Source organism: Bufo bufo, assembly GCF_905171765.1.
Source record: "Bufo bufo chromosome 8 unlocalized genomic scaffold, aBufBuf1.1 SUPER_8_unloc_2, whole genome shotgun sequence".
In the NCBI taxonomy this organism is placed as follows: Eukaryota; Metazoa; Chordata; class Amphibia; order Anura; family Bufonidae; genus Bufo; species Bufo bufo.
Genome location: NW_024400010.1, coordinates 126,670 through 147,977, shown reverse-complemented (window position 1 = coordinate 147,977; position 21,308 = coordinate 126,670). Strand labels below are relative to the sequence as shown.

The 21,308-nt window shown below is 52.1% G+C and overlaps 4 protein-coding genes across 4 annotated transcripts; 1 reads left to right on the top strand and 3 right to left on the bottom strand.

The window, feature by feature from the left end:
• The first annotated feature begins 1,932 nt into the window (after nucleotides 1-1,932).
• On the top strand, nucleotides 1,933-13,159 carry LOC120982991 (histone H3-like). Its single transcript, XM_040413101.1, has 4 exons — nucleotides 1,933-2,218; nucleotides 4,344-4,368; nucleotides 4,920-4,934; nucleotides 12,739-13,159. Exons 1-4 carry the CDS (start codon nucleotides 1,933-1,935, stop codon nucleotides 13,151-13,153), a joined length of 741 nt encoding a protein of 246 aa, XP_040269035.1. The 3' UTR covers nucleotides 13,154-13,159.
• LOC120982994 (histone H2B type 2-F) lies at nucleotides 2,876-3,354 on the bottom strand. The gene has a single exon (XM_040413104.1). It carries the CDS (start codon nucleotides 3,333-3,335, stop codon nucleotides 2,955-2,957), a length of 381 nt encoding a protein of 126 aa, XP_040269038.1. The 5' UTR covers nucleotides 3,336-3,354; the 3' UTR covers nucleotides 2,876-2,954.
• On the bottom strand, nucleotides 5,467-5,867 carry LOC120982993 (histone H2A type 1-like). The gene has a single exon (XM_040413103.1). It carries the CDS (start codon nucleotides 5,863-5,865, stop codon nucleotides 5,473-5,475), a length of 393 nt encoding a protein of 130 aa, XP_040269037.1. The 5' UTR covers nucleotides 5,866-5,867; the 3' UTR covers nucleotides 5,467-5,472.
• Nucleotides 13,160-14,566: 1,407 nt separating the features above from the next.
• On the bottom strand, nucleotides 14,567-15,223 carry LOC120982992 (histone H1A-like). The gene has a single exon (XM_040413102.1). It carries the CDS (start codon nucleotides 15,221-15,223, stop codon nucleotides 14,567-14,569), a length of 657 nt encoding a protein of 218 aa, XP_040269036.1.
• Between the last annotated feature and the right edge of the window lie 6,085 nt (nucleotides 15,224-21,308).

The window sequence follows — 21,308 nt, the reverse complement described above, 5'->3', positions numbered from 1 at the left end:
GCTGTAATATAATGTGGAGGCCGGTAATGTAACATGGAGGCTGGCAATATTTAGCCTGTAATATAATGTGGAGGCTATAATGTAATGTAGAGGCTGTAATATGTTGTTGAGGTTGACAATATACTATGGAGGCTGTGATGTAATGTGGAGGCTGGTAAAATGGAAGCTGTAATATAATTTGGAGGCTATAATGTAATACATAGGCTGGTAATATGAAGGCTGTAATATAATGTGATGTAATGTGGAGGCTGGTAGTATGGAGGCTGTAATGTAATTTTTAGGATGTGATGTAATGTAGAGGACGGTAATATGAAGACTGTAATTTAATGTGGAGGCCGGTAATGTAACATGGAGACTGTTATGTAGAGGCCGGTAATACGGAGGCTGTAATATAATGTGGGGGCCGGTAATGTAACATGGAGGCTGTAATATAATGTGGAGGCTGGTAATGTAACATGGAGGCTGTAATGTAATGTGGAGGCTGGTAATGTAACATGGAGGCTGTAATGTAATGTGGAGGCTGGTAATATTTAGGCTATAATGTAATGTAGAGGCTGTAATATGTTGTTGAGGTTGATAATATAATATGGAGGCTGTGATGTAATGTGGAGGCTGTTAATATGGAGGCTGTAATATAATGAAGATGCTGTAAATATTGAGTCTGTAATATAATGTTGAAGTTGATAATATAGAGGCTGTGATGTAATGTGGAGGCTATAATGTAATATGGAGGCTGTAATATAATGTTGAAGTTGATAATATGATATGGAGACTGTAATATCATGTGAAGGCTGGAATATAATGTGTATGCTGTAATAGAATGTGGGGGCTGTAATGTAATATGGAGGCTGTAATAGAAACATAGATGTAATGTGGAGGCTGTAATGTAAGGTGGAGGCTACAATGTAATGCAGAGGCTGGTAGTATGGAGGCTGTAATAGAATGTAAAGGCTATAATGTAATGTGGAGGCTGTACTATAATGTTGAGGTTGATAATATAATATAGAGCCTTTAATATGATGTAATTTACAGGCTGGTAATATGGAGGCTGTAATATAAGGTGGAGGCTATAATGTAATGGGGAGGCTGTAATAGAATGTGGAGGCTGGTAGTATGGAGGCTGTAATAGAAACATAGATGTAATGTGGAGGCTGTAATATAAGGTGGAGGCTATAATGTAATGCAGAGGTTGTAATAGAATGTGGAGGCTGGTAGTATGGAGGCTGTAATAGAAACATAGATGTAATGTGGAGGCTGTAATATAAGGTGGAGGCTATAATGTAATGCAGAGGTTGTAATAGAATGTGGAGGCTGGTAGTATGGAGGCTGTAATATTATGTGGAGCCTGGTAATATAAGGTGGAGGCTATAATGTAATGCAGAGGTTGTAATAGAATGTGGAGGCTGGTAGTATGGAGGCTGTAATATTATGTGGAGCCTGGTAATGTAATGTGGAGGCTGTAATGTAATGTAGAGGCTGGTAGTATGGAGGCTGTAATGTAATGTAGAGGCTGGTAATATGGAGGCTGTAATATAATGTGGAGGAAGATAATGTAATATGGAGGCTGTAATAGAAACATAGATGTAATATGGAGGCTGTAATGTAAGGTGGAGGCTATAATGTAATGCAGAGGCTGTAATAGAATGTGGAGGCTGGTAGTATGGAGGCTGTAATATAATGTGGAGGTTGATAATATAATATAGAGACTTTATTTTAATGTGAAGGATATGATGTAATTTACAGGCTGGTAACATGGAGGCTGGAAAATGAAAACCACCAGCACTTCTGAGCTCAGCCAATCAGAGGTGGAGGGCGGGGCCTGGAGTTCAGGAACAGCCCCGCCCCCAGTTCTCTTTCAGGTCCGCCCATGCTCCATATAAAGGAGGGCTCTGGGCTGAGCAGTCACTGCTCTCTGCTCCTCACACCTAGAAGATGTCTGGTCGCGGTAAAGGAGGGAAAGGGCTCGGGAAAGGCGGCGCCAAGCGGCACAGGAAGGTGCTCCGTGATAACATCCAGGGCATCACCAAGCCTGCCATCCGCCGCCTAGCTCGCAGGGGAGGCGTCAAGCGCATCTCCGGCCTCATCTATGAGGAGACTCGCGGGGTGCTGAAAGTCTTCCTGGAGAACGTCATCCGGGACGCCGTCACCTACACCGAGCACGCCAAGAGGAAGACCGTCACCGCCATGGACGTGGTCTACGCGCTCAAGCGCCAGGGCCGCACTCTCTACGGCTTCGGGGGTTAATGCTGCCGCCGCCTCCTCCGTCCTCACAGCACAAAGGCTCTTCTCAGAGCCGCCCACATCTTCCCGGGGAGGAGCTACAATGCCACTGAGGGGTTAACACCGCCCGCCCATCAGGAGATCAGCGGCGCCCTGTGCTCAGTACAGCCGGAGGTCTACATTACAGAAACCCCCCAATAATCTGTGTAAATCCCGAGCCCCGGGTGTTCTCCACCGCAGCTACGAGACGAGCTGTGCTCGGAGACCGAGGGGTTAATCCGTTCCGCCAATGAGCGGCGCTGGTACAGGTCACATGACCGGCTCCTATAGGCGGGAAATTCAAATGAGGGACGAGATCCTGAGCTCTCCCAGCCAATAGGAGCAGAGCTCTGGACCCCGCAGCCGTTATGTGCCCGTAGGAGCCTCGTCCTCCTGTCCTGCACTGAGCGGCCGCACAGCCTCTCCCCAGGGAGCGCCACACTGAGGAGAAGGATGATGGGAGTAGTGATCGGGCATGGAGGAGGAGGATGATGGGAGTAGTGATCGGGCATGGAGGAGAAGGATGAGGGGAGCTTGTATTGTAACTTCCGATAGCGTTACCGCATCTCATCTAGCTGACAGGGAGGAAAACCGCAGCCACTGTGAGAACAACGGGGAGACCCGGGAGCAGCTCCGCTGGAGACAGGGTGGGGGCTCTGAGAAGAGCCTTTGGGTCCGGAGAGCGGGGGCGGCGCTCACTTGGCGCTGGTGTACTTGGTGACGGCCTTGGTGCCCTCGGAGACGGCGTGCTTGGCCAGCTCTCCGGGCAGCAGCAGGCGCACGGCGGTCTGGATCTCCCGGGAGGTGATGGTGGAGCGCTTGTTGTAGTGAGCCAGGCGGGAGGCTTCCCCTGCGATGCGCTCGAAGATGTCGTTGACGAAGGAGTTCATGATGCCCATGGCCTTGGAGGAGATGCCGGTGTCGGGGTGGACCTGCTTCAGCACCTTGTAGACGTAGATGGCATAGCTCTCCTTCCTGCTCTTCCTCCGCTTCTTGCCGTCCTTCTTCTGGACCTTGGTGACGGCTTTCTTGGAGCCCTTCTTGGGCGCTGGGGCGGACTTGGCGGGATCGGGCATTCTGACTGAAGACAAAATCTCGTCTGTTCTCATCCTGCCACCGCGGCGGTATTTATACACGGGCCATGCAAATGAGCTGCTGCTGACTGCGCGCCGATCTACTGGAGGAGAGGGTCACGTGGTGTCTCCGCTTCTCCTAATTGGCAGCCTCACATCCATTCAGCTGAGCCGGGGGCGGAGCAAATAGAGGGGCGGGGCTCACATACATCCATTCAGCGGAGCAACAGGAGAGGCGGGGCTCACATACATCCATTCAGAAGAGCCGGGGGCGGAGCAACAGGAGAGGCGTGGCTCCAGGAGAGGCGTGTCTCACATCCATCCATTCAGCAGAGCTGGGGGCGGAGCAACAGGAGAGGCGGGGCTCACATACATCCTTTCAGCTGAGCCGGGGGACGGAGCAGCAAGAAGGGAGGGGCTCACATCCATTCATAGATCTGAGTCGGAGGGCGGAGCAGCAGGAGGGGCTGGGCTCATAGCCATCTATTCTGCTAAACCGGGGGGCGGAGCAGAACTCACATCCATCCATTCAGATGAGCCGGGGGCGGAGCAGTAGGGCGGGCAGGGCTCGCATCCATTCAGCTGAGGCGGGGCTAACATCTCTCTTCCGTCTATCACGGCCTCGCTGCTCGGCTGATAACCGCCCCTCACTGCGCCCCGCCCTCTGCTGGTAGTGATGCCGCCGCTGAGTGTACTGTGCGTGCAGGGGGGTCGTGCGCTCTATCCCTGGACACCAGCGCAGCGATGGAGCCGCTCTTCTCCGCACAGTGAATACGGGACTGTTCTCCCCTTCTCCGGTGGGGAGCGGGAGAAGGCGGCCACTGACGGGTTAATACTGAGCAGGCTATGGGGGCGGGGCTATAGAACTAGCACCTTGGCATTTGAAATTCCCGCCCAATTACAGTCCGGTCAGAATCCAGCGGCCGTGGAGGAGCAGTCCATTACACACAGGGGACGTAAGTCCACCGGCGGGAAAGCTCCCCGCAAGCAGCTGGCCACTAAGGCCGCCAGGAAGAGCGCCCCCGCCACTGGCGGAGTCAAGAAGCCTCACCGCTACCGGCCCGGGACCGTCGCTCTCCGGGAGATCCGGCGCTACCAGAAGTCCACCGAGCTGCTCAAGGATATCCAGCTGGCCCGCAGGATCCGAGGGGAGAGGGCTTAGATCTGCGCCCCGCACCCAACAAAGGCTCTTCTCAGAGCCACCACCTCCTCCAGAGACGAGCTCCACTCCGCCCTCCATTCTCCTCCTCTGCTCACAGGAGGCGGGTTAACCCTTTCAGCGCTCTAATTAGTAAGAGCAGTTCCTTTATTCTAAAAGCGCTCTCTGTATCTCCCCCGTCTATCAGGGACTCGCTGACCGTGACCGATAACCGCCTCCATCCTCCCTGCCCCCCTCCATCTCCACTCAGCGCTGCTGGGGGCGGAGCTATAGGACAAGTGCTTTACAGTGATTGGCTGATCTCTGGCTTTTGAAATTCCCGCTCAATTACAGTGCGGTTAGAATTCAGCGGACAAACCTTCTACAGCAGCAATGTCTGCCCGGACTCGCAGCAGGTCAGGAGCGGTGATGTCCGATTCATGTCGGAGGAGGGGAGGCCAGCAGCCAATCAGAGCGGAGGCGCACACGGTCCAGGGAGTCGTGCACTGAGGCTAAGAATCCAATGATCCGACTTCTAGAACAATACACGGAGTCTCTGACCGGCTGCAGCAGTATAAAGCCCAGATCAGGGCCCCCAGCCCCCCCACTCAGTATAATGCCCAGATCAGGACCCCCAGCCCCCCACTCAGTATAATGCCCAGATCAGGGCCCCCCACTCAGTATAATGCCCAGATCAGGGCCCCCAGCCCCCCACTCAGTATAATGCCCAGATCAGGGCCCCCAGCCCCCCCCTTCCTAGTCCTCAGTCCGGTCACCACTGATCGAACACTTATTACCTATCCGGCTCCGGGTCACTTGTCACCAACTGAAGCCAAAGATCCAAACTTCCCATCTCTAGTCAGGAGCGGTAAGTGGCCCTGTGTGACGCCTCCTCCACAGCGGAGATCAGCGGCATCGCCAGCTCAGTCGTACAGACCATGTGGGGGGCTCTTAGAAGAGCCTTTGGTTCCGGGGGGCACAGCAGCAGCAGCAGAGCCGGGCTCACTTGCTCTTGGCCGACTTGGTGCTCTCGGTCTTCTTGGGCAGCAGCACGGCCTGGATGTTGGGCAGGACGCCTCCCTGGGCGATGGTGACGCCGCCCAGCAGCTTGTTGAGCTCCTCGTCGTTGCGCACGGCCAGCTGCAGGTGGCGGGGGATGATGCGGGTCTTCTTGTTGTCGCGGGCGGCATTGCCGGCCAGCTCCAGGATCTCGGCGGTGAGATACTCGAGCACAGCGGCCAAGTAGACGGGAGCGCCGGCGCCCACCCTCTGGGCGTAGTTGCCCTTGCGGAGGAGCCTGTGCACTCGGCCGACCGGGAACTGGAGCCCTGCCCGGGAGGAGCGGGTCTTGGCCTTAGCCCGCACTTTGCCTCCTTGTTTGCCGCGTCCAGACATCGTTCTCTACAGCAGAGCACAGAACAGTGAGGAAGACTCTGATGTGTGTGATCCGGAGGAGCCGCCTCCTGCCGCCTTTATAGGCTGCTGCTCCGCCCCCAGCGCCGCTCATTGGGTGGATTAGAAGCCTCCAACGGAGACAAGACTCGTGAAGAAGCCAATGAGCGGCGCTGGGCGTGGTTTATGACGCGCGTACAGGTCACATGACCGGCTCCTCCTGTAGATCAGCAGCTCATTTGCAGTTGGGGACTATAGGCGGGAAATTCAAATGAGCGACGAGATCCTGAGCTCTTCCAGCCAATAGGAGCAGAGCTCTGGACCCCCTCAGCCGTTATGTGCCCGTAGGAGCGGAGCCTCGTCCTCCCGCCCTGCACTGTGCAGCCGCACAGCTCGCTGATCCGCAGCCATTCATAGCGGGAGCAGAGCTCAGCTGAAGTGTATAAGGGGAGCAGTGATCTGCCAGAGAGGAGGATGAGGGGAGTAGTGATCAGGCACTAAGTATGAGGGGAGTAGTTATATGGTACTGAGGAGGATGAGGGGAGTAGTGATCGGGCACTAAGGATGAGGGAAGTAGTTATATGCTATTGAGGAGGATGAGGGGAGCAGTGATCTGCCAGAGAGGAGGATGAGGGGAGTAGTGATCGGGCACTAAGTATGAGGGGAGTAGTTATATGGTACTGAGGAGGATGAGGGGAGTAGTGATCGGGCACTAAGTATGAGGGAAGTAGTTATATGCTATTGAGGAGGATGAGGGGAGTAGTGATCTGCCAGAGAGGAGGATGAGGGGAGTAGTGATCGGGCACTAAGTATGAGGGGAGTAGTTATATGGTACTGAGGAGGATGAGGGGAGTAGTGATTGGGCAATAAGGAGAATGAGTGAAGTAGTTATATGGTGCTGAGGATGATGAGGGGAGTAGTGATCTGCCAGAGAGGAGGATGAGGGGAGTAGTGATCGGGCACTAAGTATGAGGGAAGTAGTTATATGGTATTGAGGATGATGAGGGGAGTAGTGATCGGGCACTAAGTATGAGGGGAGTAGTTATATGGTACTGAGGAGGATGAGGGGAGTAGTGATTGGGCAATAAGGAGAATGAGTGAAGTAGTTATATGGTGCTGAGCATGATGAGGGGAGTAGTGATCTGCTAGAGAGGAGGATGAGGGGAGTAGTGATCAGGCACTAAGTATGAGGGGAGTAGTTATATGGTACTGAGGAGGATGAGGGGAGTAGTGATCGGGCACTAAGGATGAGGGAAGTAGTTATATGCTATTGAGGAGGATGAGGGGAGCAGTGATCTGCCAGAGAGGAGGATGAGGGGAGTAGTGATCGGGCACTAAGTATGAGGGGAGTAGTTATATGGTACTGAGGAGGATGAGGGGAGTAGTGATCGGGCACTAAGTATGAGGGAAGTAGTTATATGCTATTGAGGAGGATGAGGGGAGTAGTGATCTGCCAGAGAGGAGGATGAGGGGAGTAGTGATCGGGCACTAAGTATGAGGGGAGTAGTTATATGGTACTGAGGAGGATGAGGGGAGTAGTGATTGGGCAATAAGGAGAATGAGTGAAGTAGTTATATGGTGCTGAGGATGATGAGGGGAGTAGTGATCTGCCAGAGAGGAGGATGAGGGGAGTAGTGATCGGGCACTAAGTATGAGGGAAGTAGTTATATGGTATTGAGGATGATGAGGGGAGTAGTGATCGGGCACTAAGTATGAGGGGAGTAGTTATATGGTACTGAGGAGGATGAGGGGAGTAGTGATTGGGCAATAAGGAGAATGAGTGAAGTAGTTATATGGTGCTGAGCATGATGAGGGGAGTAGTGATCTGCTAGAGAGGAGGATGAGGGGAGTAGTGATCTGCCAGAGAGGAGGATGAGGGGAGTAGTGATTGGGCAATAAGGAGAATGAGGGAAGTAGTTATATGGTATTGAGGATGATGAGGGGAGTAGTGGTCAGCCAGTGAGGAGGATGAGGGCAGTAGTGATCTGCTATTAATGAGGGGAGTGGTGATTGGGCACTGGGGAGGATAAGGGGAGTAGTGGTAATATAATGTGTAGGCTGTAATATAATATGGAGGCTGTAATGTAATGTGGAGGCTGTAATAGAATATTGAGGCTATAATGTAATGTGGAGGCTGTAAATATGAAGGCTGTTATATAATGTTAAGGTTGATAATATAGAGGCTTTAATATAATGCGGAGGATATAATGTAATTTACAGGCTGGTAATATGGAGGCTGTCAATGTTGAGGCTGTGATGTAATGTGGAGGCTGTAACATAATGTTTAAGCTGTGATGTAATGTAGAGGCCGGTAATACGGAGGCTGTAATATAATGTGCAGGCCGGTAATGTAATATAGAGGCTGTATTGTAATGCAGAGACTGTAATATAATTTTGAGCCTGTAATGCAGAGGCTGGTAATATGAAGCCTGTAATATCATGTGGAGGCTGGTAGTATGGAGGCTGTCATATAATGTGGAGGCTGTGATGTAATCTTGATGCTGAAAATATGGAGGCTGTGACATAATGTTTAGGCTGTAATGTAATGTAGAGGCTGAAATTATGGAGGTTGTAACATAATGTTTATGCTGTGATGTAATGTAGATGACGGTAATATGGAGTCTGTAATATAATGTGGAGGCTGGTAATATAAAGGCTGCAATATAATATGGAGGCTATAATGTAATGTAGAGGCTGAAAATATGAAGGCTGTAATATAATGTTGAGATTGATTATACAAAATGGAGGCTGGTAGGGAGGCTGTAACAATGTTTAAGCTGTGATGTAATGTAGAGGCTGCTAATATGGAGGCTGTAATATAATGTAGAGGCTAGTTATATGGAGGCTGTGATGTAATCTGGAGACTGAATATATGGAGGCTGTAACATAATGTTTAGGCTGTGATGTAATGTAGAGGGCGGTAATATGGAGTCTGCAATATAATGTGGAGGCTGTTAATATAAAGGCTGCAATATAATATGGAGGCTATAATGTAATGTAGAGGCTGAAAATATGAAGGCTGTAATATAATGTTGAGATTGATTATACAAAATAGAGGCTGGTAGTAGGGAGGCTGTAATGTAGAGGCTGGTAATACGGAGGCTGTCAATTAATATAGAGGCTGTGACAATGTTTAAGCTGTGATGTAATGTAGAGGCCGCTAATATGGAGGCTGTAATATAATGTGGAGGCTGGTAGTATGGAGGCTGTAATGTAGAGGCTAGTTATATGGAAGCTGTGATGTAATCTGGAGACAATATATGGAGGCTGTAACATAATTTTTAGGCTGTGATGTAATGTAGAGGGCGGTAATATGGAGTCTGCAATATAATGTGGAGTCTGGTAATGTAATATGGAGGCTGTAATGCAGAGGCTGGTAATATTAAGGCTGTGATGTAATGTGGAGGCTGGTAGTATGGAGGCTGTAATATAATGTAATGTGGAGGCTGGTAGTATGGAGGCTGTTATGTAGAGGATAGTAATATGGAGGCTGTAATGTAATGTAGAGGCTAGTAATAAGAGGCTTTCATATAATGTGGAGGCTGTAATGTTTAGGCCCTGTTGTAATGTAGAGGCCAGTAATATAAAGGCTGTAATATAATGTGGAGGAGGCTGGTAGTATGGAGGCTACAATGTAATGTAGAGACTACTTATATGGAGGCTGTGATGTTATCTGGAGACTGAATATATGGAGGCTGTTACATAATGTTTAGGCTGTGATGTAATGTAGAGGACGGTAATATGGAGTCTGTAATGTAATATGGAGTCTAATGTAATGTGGAGGCTGTAATATAATTTGGAGTCTGTAATGTAAAGCAGAGGCTGGTAATAAGGCTGTGATGTAATGTGGAGGCTGGTAGTATGGAGGCTGTAATATAATGTAATATGGAGGCTGTAATATAATGTAAAGGCTGTGATGTAATATGGAGGCTGTAATATAATGTTTAGGCCCTGATGTAATGTAGAGGCCGGTAATATGGAGTCTGTAATATAATGTGGAGGCCGGTAATTTAACATGGAGACTGTAATGTAGAGGCCGTTAATACGGAGGCTGTAATATAACATGGAGGCTGGTAATATTTAGGCTGTAAAATAATGTAGAGGCTGTAATATGTTGTTGAGGTTGATAATATAATATGGAGGCTGGTAATATGGAGGCTGTAATATAATTTGAAGGCTTTAATGTAATGCAGAGGCTGGTAATATGAAGGCTGTAATATAATGTAGAGGCTGTGATGTAATATGGAGGCTGTAATGTTTAGGCCCTGATGTAATGTAGAGGCCGGTAATATGGAGGCTGTAATATAATGTGGAGGCTGGTAATTTAACATGGAGACTAATGTAGAGGCCGTTAATACGGAGGCTGGTAATATTTAGGCTGTAAAATAATGTGGAGGCTATAATCTAATGTAGAGGCTGTAATATGTTGTTGAGGTTGATAATAGAATATGGAGGCTGTGATGTAATATGGAGGCTGTAATGTTTAGGATGTGATGTAAGAATTCAGCGGCCGTGGAGAAGCTCCGCCCCCGGCTCAGCTGAATGGATGATGTGAGCCCCTCCTCCTTCTCCTCCCCCTCCCCCCCACCTTCTCTAGGACGGAGCTGCCGCATTGTGTGAATACATGGAAGCCTCATGTCCGAGGCGGATTATTCCCTCATTATAGACCACTGATCGGGAGGATGGGGGGAGTAGTGATCGTATACTCGGGAGGATGAGGGGAGTAGCGATCGGCCAGAGAGCAGTTGGGCAATGAGGAGAATGAGTGAAGTAGTTATATGGTACTGAGGATGATGAGGGGAGTAGTGGTCAGCCAGTGAGGAGGATGAGGGCAGTAGTGATCTGCTAATGGATGATGTGAGCCCCGCCGTGCGCTCTATCCCCGGACACCAGCGCAGAGCTGTAGAAGGGGGCGGAGCTATAGAACAAGTGCTTTACAGTGATTGGCTGATCTCTGGCTTTTGAAATTCCCGCTCAATTACAGTCCGGTCAGAATTCAGCGGCCGTGGAGGAGCAGTCCATTACACACAGGGGCACTTACCGCTCCTGACCTGCTGCGAGAACGGGCAGACATTACTGCTGTAGAGGGTTCGTCCCCTGTGTTTAATGGACTGCTCCTCCACAGCCGCTGACGGGAATTTCAAAAGCCAGAGATCAGCCAATCACTGTAACGTACTAGTTCTATAGCCCCGCCCCCATAGCCTGCTCAGTATTAACCTGTCAGTGGCCGCCTTCTCCCGCCCCCCACCGGAGAAGGGGAGAACAGTCCCGTATTCACTGTGCGGAGAAGAGCGGCTCCATCGCTGCGCTGGTGTCCAGGGATAGAGCGCACGACCCCCCTGCACGCACAGTACACTCAGCGGCGGCATCACTACCAGCAGGGGGCGGCGCGCAGTGAGGGGCGGGGCGGTTATCAGCCGAGCAGCGAGGCCCTGATAGACGGAAGAGAGATGTTAGCCCCGCCTCAGCTGAATGGATGCGAGCCCTGCCCGCCCTACTGCTCCGCCCCCGGCTCATCTGAATGGATGGATGTGAGTTCTGCTCCGCCCCCCGGTTTAGCAGAATAGATGGCTATGAGCCCAGCCCCTCCTGCTGCTCCGCCCTCCGACTCAGATCTATGAATGGATGTGAGCCCCTCCCTTCTTGCTGCTCCGTCCCCCGGCTCAGCTGAAAGGATGTATGTGAGCCCCGCCTCTCCTGTTGCTCCGCCCCCAGCTCTGCTGAATGGATGGATGTGAGACACGCCTCTCCTGGAGCCACGCCTCTCCTGTTGCTCCGCCCCCGGCTCTTCTGAATGGATGTATGTGAGCCCCGCCCCTCCTCCTGCTCCTCCCCTTCTCAGAGCCCCCACCTTCCCTAGGACGGAGCTGCCGCATTGTGTGAATACATGGAAGCCTCATGTCCGAGGCGGATTATTCCCTCATTATAGACCACTGATCGGGAGGATGGGGGGAGTAGTGATCGGCCAGTGAGGAGGATGGGAGGGGGGAGTAGTGATCGGCCAGTGAGGAGGATGGGAGGGGGGAGTAGTGATCGGCCAAAGAGAAGGATGGGGGAGTAGTGATCGTATACTCGGGAGGATGAGGGGAGTAGTGATCGGCCAGAGAGGAGGATGGGGGGAGTAGTGATCGTATACTCGGGAGGATGAGGGGAGTAGTGATCGGCCAGAGAGAAGGATGGGGGAGTAGTGATCAGACAGTGAGGAGGATGGGGGGAGTAGTGATCGGCCAAAGAGAAGGATGGGGGAGTAGTGATCAGACAGTGAGGGGGAGGAATGATCGGCCAGAGAGAAGTTGGGCAATGAGGAGAATGAGTGAAGTAGTTATATGGTACTGAGGATGATTAGGGGAGTAGTGGTCAGCCAGTGAGGAGAATGAGGGCAGTAGTGATCTGCTAATGGATGGATGTGAGCCCCGCCGTGCGCTCTATCCCCGGACACCAGCGCAGAGAGCTGGAGAAGGGGCGGAGCTATAGAACAAGTGCTTTACAGTGATTGGCTGATCTCTGGCTTTTGAAATTCCCGCTCAATTACAGTCCGGTCAGAATCCAGCGGCCGTGGAGGAGCAGTCCATTACACACAGGGGCACTTGCCGCTCCTGACCTGCTGCCAGTACGGGCAGACATTGGCTGATCTCAGGGGACGAACCCTCTACAGCAGCAATCACTGTAACATACTTATTCTGTAGCTCCACCTCTTCTTCCGCTTGGGCTCCACCTCTTGTGAACGATGATTGGCGGGCACATCACTGTACGAATAAACCAATAGGGATGTAGGGGTGTGGTTTACATGAGCCAATGAGGACGAGGTCGGTAGTATAAATGATCTGCACGGTCCGTTCCTCACCTCACTCTCTTGCTGTGTACAGATCTCTGCAGAGCCATGGCCAGAACCAAGCAGACAGCCCGTAAGTCCACCGGCGGGAAAGCTCCCCGCAAGCAGCTGGCCACTAAGGCCGCCAGGAAGAGCGCCCCCGCCACTGGCGGAGTCAAGAAGCCTCACCGCTACCGGCCCGGGACCGTCGCTCTCCGGGAGATCCGGCGCTACCAGAAGTCCACCGAGCTGCTCATCCGGAAGCTGCCCTTCCAGCGCCTGGTGAGAGAGATCGCCCAGGACTTCAAGACCGACCTTCGCTTCCAGAGCTCGGCCGTCATGGCCCTGCAGGAGGCCAGCGAGGCTTACCTGGTCGGGCTCTTCGAGGACACCAACCTCTGCGCCATCCACGCCAAGCGGGTCACCATCATGCCCAAGGATATCCAGCTGGCCCGCAGGATCCGAGGGGAGAGGGCTTAGATCTGCGCCCCGCACCTAACAAAGGCTCTTCTCAGAGCCACCACCTCCTCCAGAGACGAGCTCCACTCCGCCCTTCATTCTCCACCTCTGCTCACAGGAGGCGGGTTAACCCTTTCAGCGCTCTGATCAGTAAGAGCAGTTCCTTTATTCTAAAAGCACTCTCTGTATCTCCCCCCGTCTATCAGGGACTCGCTGAACGTGACCGATAACCGCCTCCATCCTCCCTCCCCCCCCCCCCCCCCCCCCCCATCTCCACTCAGCGCTGCTGGGGGCGGAGCTATAGGACAAGTGCTTTACAGTGATTGGCTGATCTCTGGCTTTTGAAATTCCCGCTCAATTACAGTGCGGTTAGAATTCAGCGGCCAAACCCTCTACAGCAGCAATGTCTGCCCGTACTCCCTGCTCTTCCCTTCCGTCTCTTTGTCACAGACGTCCCCGCATTCTCCGCCATGTCCTGAGCTCCAATCCTATCCCCGCCCCCATAGCACCGGTGTATCCCCGAGTGCCCGGCTCTGTGGACCCATCCAGCCGCTCGTCCTTCACTACATCCTGCTCCTCCTCAGTGTCCAATCACTACTCCCCCTCATCCTCCCGAGTATACGATCACTACTCCCCTCATCCTCCCGAGTATACGATCACTACTCCCCTCATCCTCCCGATCAGTGGTCTATAATGAGGGAATAATCCGCCTCGGACATGAGGCTTCCATGTATTCACACAATGCGGCAGCTCCGTCCTAGAGAAGGTGGGGGCTCTGAGAAGAGCGGGGGGCGGAGCAGCAAGAGGGGCGGGGCTCACAGCCATCTAATCAGCCGAGCCGGTGGGCGGAGCAGCAGGGCTCATTTACATTCATTCGAGCCAGGGGGGGGCGGAGCAGGAGGGGCTCACATCATCCATTCAGATGAGACGGGGGCGGAGCTTCTCCACGGCCGCTGAATTCTAATTGAGCGGGAATTTCAAAAGCCATGGTACTAGTTCTATAGCCCCGCCCCCATAGCCTGCTCAGTATTAACCCGTCAGTGGCCGCCTTCTCCCGCTCCCCACCGGAGAAGGGGAGAACAGTCCCGTAGTCACTGTGCGGAGAAGAGCGGCTCCATCGCTGCGCTGGTGTCCAGGGATAGAGCGCACGACCCCCCCTGCACGGACAGTACACTCAGCGGCGGCATCACTACCAGCAGGGGGCGGGGCGCAGTGAGGGGCGGTTATCAGCCGAGCAGCGAGGCCCTGATAGACTAGACGGAAGAAAGCTGCGCTGACAGGGTTAACCCGCCCCCTATCCCTTCCCGCAGAGGAGCCGGAGCCCCCGCCCGCTGTGAGCGGAGAACGAGGGCAGAAGGGCGGAGTGGAGCTCGTCTGAGGAGGAGGTGGCGGCTCTGAGAAGAGCCTTTGGGGGAGAGGTGCGGGCGGCGCCGGTTACTTCTTGGCCGCGCTCTTCTTGGGTTTCGCCGCTTTCTTAGCCGGACTCTTGGCAGCCTTGGGTTTGGCCGCCTTCTTAGCCGGACTCTTGGCCAGCTTCTTGGGCTTGGGGGCAGCCTTCGGCTTCTTGGGGCTCTTGGCTGCTTTCTTGGCCGCGGCTGGTTTCTTAGCCTTTTTCGGGCTCTTGGCCGGAGCCTTCTTGGGCTTCTTCGGGGATTTAGCGGGTTTCTTGGCCGCAGTAGCTGCAGGTTTCTTGGCCTCCGCCGGCTTCTTCTTGGCCGCCACCTTGTCCTTGGTCTCCTGCTGCTTCTTGTTGAGCTTGAAGGAGCCGGAGGCGCCGCTGCCCTTCACCTGGGTGAGGGTCCCCTTGGTGACCAGAGCCCTGATGGCCACCTTGATGCGGCTATTGTTCTTCTCTACATCGCATCCTCCGGCAGCCAGAGCCTTCTTCAGGGCGGCCAGAGACACCCCGCTGCGCTCCTTGGAGGCGGACACGGCTGTGACCAGGAGCTCGGACACGCTGGGACCGGACGGCTTCTTGCTTTTCTTGGCGCCCCCTGCTGCCGCGGCGGATTTCCTCGGCTGCTTCTTGGACTTGGCGGCCGCTTCGGCGGGAGGAGGAGGAGCGGCGGCTGCTGGCGCGGTCTCTGCCATCGTGTGAGACGTGGGGAGAAAACACAAAGACTTCTCCTGGAGAAAACACTGAGGCCGGAGCCGGGACCGCCTCTTATATGTGCAGCGCTGCGCAGTGATTGGCTGCCGAGCTCCGCCTCCTGCGCGTCTATTGGCTGACACTGGACACAGGCCCCGCCTTCACCCCTCTCAGCCCGGCTGCAGCTCCGCTCTCCCCTTGTGCTTCCCTGCCCGGGAGAAGAGCCCTTTAGCGGCTAGAACCGGACAGGAGAGGCCGCCTTCTCCGCGCCTTCCTCCTCCCGGACATCCCCCCTCACCGTGTGTCGCCGTCTGTGGCGGAGGAGGCCGGAGCAGGCCCCGGGATCTCCGCCACAGTCCTCCCGCTCTGCCTGACGTTCTGCACATCCGGCTGGATCCGGCCCGATGGCTCCGCTGCGGGGGCTCGTTCCCTCTCTTCCCGGCCCTCGTCCCCATCCCAGGGCTCTTTCCCACAAGGTGGGGCCGCAGGAAGCTGCTTGGACGCTGCGGGGAGGAGCTGGAGCCGCGGAGAGCCCGGGAGGGTAACACAGGCGGCGGCCTCCGCTCCCTGCCGGCTCCAGTGCTCCGTGTCCCCGCACATTCCCCGCCGCAGTGATGCCGCCTCATGTGTGTACAGGGCTCTCAGGGGGCAGAGATGCGTCTTGTGGTCAGGGCTCCGCAGATGACAGAGGACTTCTCTCCTGGGCTCCTGGCTGCAGCAGAGGGGGTGCCGGTACAATGGGGCAGAGTATGGCCCCGCCCCCCAGAAGTGTGGACCCCGCTTTACTGACCCCCGGAAACATTCTGGGGAGTAAGAAAAGTAGAGAGAACTGCCCCTATAATCCCCCTCATTGCACCTCCGTAATCTCAGTACAATACGGCAAAGAAAAGTATATTATAGTACAGTATATTACAGTATAGTATATTATAGTACAGTATATTATTGTATAGTATATTATAGTATATTATAGTACAGTATATTATAGTATAGTACAGCAAAGTATAGCACAGTAGAGTCCAGTATATTATAGTACAGCACAATATCTTATAGTACAGTATTATACAGCATAGTATAGTACAGTATATTATAGTACAGCACAGTATAGTACAGCACAGTATAGTACAGCATAGTACAGTATAGTACAGTATATAATAGTATAGTACAGTATAGTATAGTACAGTATGTGCTGTTCCTTTCATATTGAATTTCTGCACTGTATTATTTCTTGTTTTTACCTATGTTGTTTAAATCTATTGTTCTCTGCTGCCATCTGCTGGCCGGAATTTGTATGCTGCACGCTTCGTTCGTTGTCTATAAAGTTTTCTCTGGGCGTGGTTTTAGCAGCCTTGGGCCTGGTCACTTCCTGTAGCCTTTTTCAGTGCTGCATCCTTTGTGACTGGAGACACACACCTTGGCTTGTGAAGGCATCAGTTTTTGACCAGCAGTTGCCTCAGCAGTTGCCTCAGCAGTAGCCTCAGCAGTTAGCCTCAGGAAAGACATCCACACCACAGCATCTACTGTATTCCTGTATTACATCACCGTATGTCACTGCTCTGGATCAAATAAACCCACGTTTGATTGCATCCTCATGTCCACGTCTGGATCCATCTAACCTGAGCATCTGCCGGTCCGGTCTGCTCCACTGCTTGGATACGAAGGTAGGACAGTCACAAAGTCATTATCAGTTACACCTTCAATCGCCTTCATGTGGGGACAGAACAGTCAAAAACTGCCTTAAAGCCTTATACCCCAGTAAATACCCGTCTGAATGTCCAATGCCGGCTACAGGTTCCCTCAGAGCCCAGCGCCACACTCAGGAACCTCCCCTGCAACAGGCCCACTCCCAGCAAATCTGCCCGGCAACAGTGCACGTCCCATAAGCCTAAGGGGAAGCACGGCGTGTCCGCAGTAGATATACTCTCGCCTGGAAGTCCTCCACTACTCGCCAAGCCACTTTCTACATCCTATATTAACCCTTGCTCGCACGATATAAGGACTGTTCACACACGCGGGGCCTCCCTCAAACCAAAACCCCGCTATTCACTTAAAACACCTTGGGAAACTCATCGGGGTGCCTCATCTGAGCCGCACAGCAATTTTCAGCCCCCAATTCAAAAGTTCATTTTCTTAAAGAGACAGCGCACCTTAAATAAAAATGGCCGAAAAGGACCTCGTACAGTTCCCCAGTGATGAAACAAAACAAATGCTACCTGATACTGATCATTATGAAGAGCTCGAGGTAGAAACCACACTTCCAGCAGACCAAGTCACGCGACCAACGCGCTCTCTCAAACCAACTATGAAGATCACAGAAAATTATCACACCAGGAAAGATGAGCTATGTGACAACCTGGAAGAGCTATGGGAACGAGTTTCCTCCCTCATATCAGGATTTAAGTCCTCCTCAGGCGATGCCACCAGTTTACAAGTTGCCGTCGGGCGGCTGAACGCAGCCCATGAAAGATACAAGAGACTGTCCACAAGGTATATAACCTTTCTAAAAGACTCTAATATTGAAGAAGCCCCGTCAGAATTGTGCAAGGCAGAATCAATAGACAGACAAAGAGACGCCATGGTGCTGGACGCTAAAGATAAAGTGGAACTCCGCATCTCTCATTTGCAAGAAACTAGATCACACAGATCGCATTCATCCAAACATTCCTCGCGGTCCTACAGATCATCATGCTCTAGAAGCTCCGCCCTGAGCGACAGATTACTAGAGGCCCGCATAAATGCAGAGCAATCCAAAGTGAGGCGTTCCTTCGTCGAAAAAGAAGTCCTTGCCAGGGCAGAAGCAGAGGCTCGAATAAAGATCCTTGAATCAGAGAGGGAAGAGGAAATCGCATTAGCAAAAGTAAGACTACTTGAGCAAGCATTGAGCCAAGGCCCTGATTCAGTCTGCTTACCACCAGAGGAGATAGACGATCCAGCTGATCGCACCAGCGACTACGTACTGAAACAGTTATCTGCACCACCCCCAGTGTGCAGTACTGTCCAAGCCAACAACACTGAAACCTCCAAGTCAGCTCTACCTGCAGTGCCAGTGACACCCACAGCACCTGAGCAATCCAATAACAGTCGCCCAGACGCACCCTCTCAAGGACAGTTATTACAGCAAGATGGCTACCATGTGTTTCCTGACCTACCTCCACAGCTCAAGCAGCAGTCATCAGAATCTACAGAGGCTAGACCACAGCTCAACCCTGCAGCAACATCATTCTACCCGGAAGCATCTCACCCTTTCACGCCACGCAGCCTATACGCCCCAGGGGCATCACAAGTTGTCATGGCAACAAGCAGTGAGAAATCAGATATGTCTGAGTTTGCCAGGTTTATGGTGAGCAGAGAGCTAATTAACACCAGTCTCTCAAAATTTGATGACCGTGCGGAAAGCTACAGAGCCTGGAAGGCAACCTTCAAAGCCGCCATCGCCAACCTCAACCTAACTGCAGAGCAGGAGCTCGACCTCTTGATCAACTGGCTGGGCCCAGGCTCCACAAATCGCATCAAGAGCCTTAGAACTGTCTATGTGGGACAAGCAGAAGCAGGTCTCGCTGCAGCCTGGCAGAGACTCGAACGCACCTTTGGCAGTGCAGAAGCAATAGAGAAGGCACTATTCAGGAGACTGCAGAACGTCCCCAAGATCAGTCTCAAGGATGTCCATAAGCTTCAGGATTTAAGTGATTTGCTCATGGAACTGGAGCTTGCCAAAAGAGACCCTCGTCTGTCCGGGCTGTGCTACCTCGATACAGCCCATGGGGTGAACCCAATTGTCGTGAAGTTACCATACAGCCTGCAAGAGAAGTGGGCGGCATCAGTCTCAAGGTACAAAAGAGTGCATGACGTCACTTTTCCCCCATTTATTCATTTCTGTAGGTTCATCGATGAACAGTCCCAGATGAGGAATGACCCCAGCCTCGACTTCCTGGAGTTCAATACTACAGCCTCAGTGACACCATCATCAAGGTATGAAAGTATTGTACATAAACACAGAGACTTTAAGAGCAGCGTGAATGTTAGAAAGACTAACCTACCATCATCTGCAGTACCCACTGGTAGACCGTACACTACCTCATCAGGAGACAAGGCCTTCAATCGTGAATGTCCCATTCATAAAAAACCACACTCACTGAACAAATGCAGAGGATTTAGATCCAAAACAATACAGGAGCGCAAGAAAGTCCTCACCGAGCTTGGGGTATGTTTCAAGTGCTGCGCTTCATTGGAGCACATGGCTAAGGACTGCAAATCCATTATCAAGTGTGAGGAGTGTCATAGTGATAGACATGCCTCAGCTATGCACCCAACTCCACTCACAAGGGATTCACCTGCTGCCGTCACCACCAGTCCTGCTCCAAGTCATGGCGGGGAGCCCCAGAACCACGCTAACACAGCCACTGCTGTTTCCTGCTCATGCTTGGACGTATGTGGGGAGGGCCAGAGTGAGAAATGTTGTGCCCGCATATGCCTAATCAAGGTCTACCCGGAGGGGCTACCAGAAAAGGCAGTAAAAATGTATGCCATCATTGACGACCAAAGCAACCGCTCCCTAGCAGGACCTAAATTCTTTGAAGCCTTTGGAATAAAGGGACCGTCAGAACCCTACATCTTAAACACCTGCTCGGGTCGCATAGAGACTAGCGGCAGGAGGGCACAAGGATTCATCTCTTGTTCCGTCAGTGGAAATACAGAAATACCTCTACCGACGCTGATCGAATGCGATCAAATACCCAACCATAGGGATGAAATTCCTACCCCGGAAGCTGCATTTCACCATCCACACCTAAGGCACCTAGCCAACGTTATCCCACCTATGGACAACAACGCCGAGATTCTACTCCTGCTTGGCAGAGACAATCTAAGGGTACACAAGGTGCGTCAACAGTGTAATGGTCCCGACTATGCACCATACGCCCAGAGACTGGACTTGGGATGGGTAGTCATAGGAAATGTATGCTTGGATCAACCAAAAATCCGCTCATTCAAAACGTACGTGCGTGGAGATGGACGCACAACTTGCATTAAGCCTTGCCCTCATCACTATGAGGTGAAGGAGAAGCCTCCAGACCTCATACAACCACCTGACGACATTCCTCCCTTTGCTGACAACTTGGGAAGATTAGTCTTTCACACAAGCAAGGACGATGATAAAGTAGCTTTGTCAGTAGAGGACAGAGAATTTATCAAGATAATGGACAATGAGTTCCTTAAAGACGAAACCAATCACTGGGTTTCTCCATTACCCTTCCGAGCTACCAGGGTGAGACTCCCGAACAATAGGGAACAAGCTCTGTATAGATTTAACTCTCTTCAGCGTACCATGAACAGTAAGCCTGAGATGAGAGAACACATCGTTGCCTTTATCGACAAAATATTCCGCAACAACCATGCAGAACCAGCTCCATCCTTAGGGAAGAACAACGAGTGCTGGTACTTGCCTTCATTTGGAGTGTATCACCCACGGAAACCTAATCAAATTAGGGTTGTTTTCGACTCAAGTGCCAAACATCAAGGTGTATCTCTTAATGATGTCCTTCTCACAGGTCCTAATCTGACGAATAACCTAGTTGGAGTGCTGATGAGGTTCAGAAAAGAGCTCGTTGCCATCACCGCCGACATTGAACAGATGTTCCACTGTTTCGTAGTCAGAGAGGACCACCGGAATTTCCTCAGGTTTCTGTGGTACAAGAATAACGACACCAACGCAGAGATGGCAGAATATCGTATGAGGGTACACGTATTTGGAAACAGCCCTTCACCTGCCGTGGCAACTTACGGCCTTCGGCGCACTGCATTAGAGGGAGAATCCGAGTACGGTAAAGACGCCAGAGACTTTGTAGAAAAGGACTTCTACGTAGACGATGGACTCAAATCACTACCCACTGAAGAAGCGGCTATCGATCTGCTCAAAAGGACTCAAAGTATGTTGTACCAAGCTAAACTTAGACTACACAAAATTGCTTCAAACAGCCTGGCCGTTATGAGGGCCTTCGAATCAGGCGATCATGCACCAGGATTCAAGGACATTAACTTGGGACTGGACAGTCCACCTGTGCAGAGGAGCTTGGGCCTCAGATGGGATCTCTC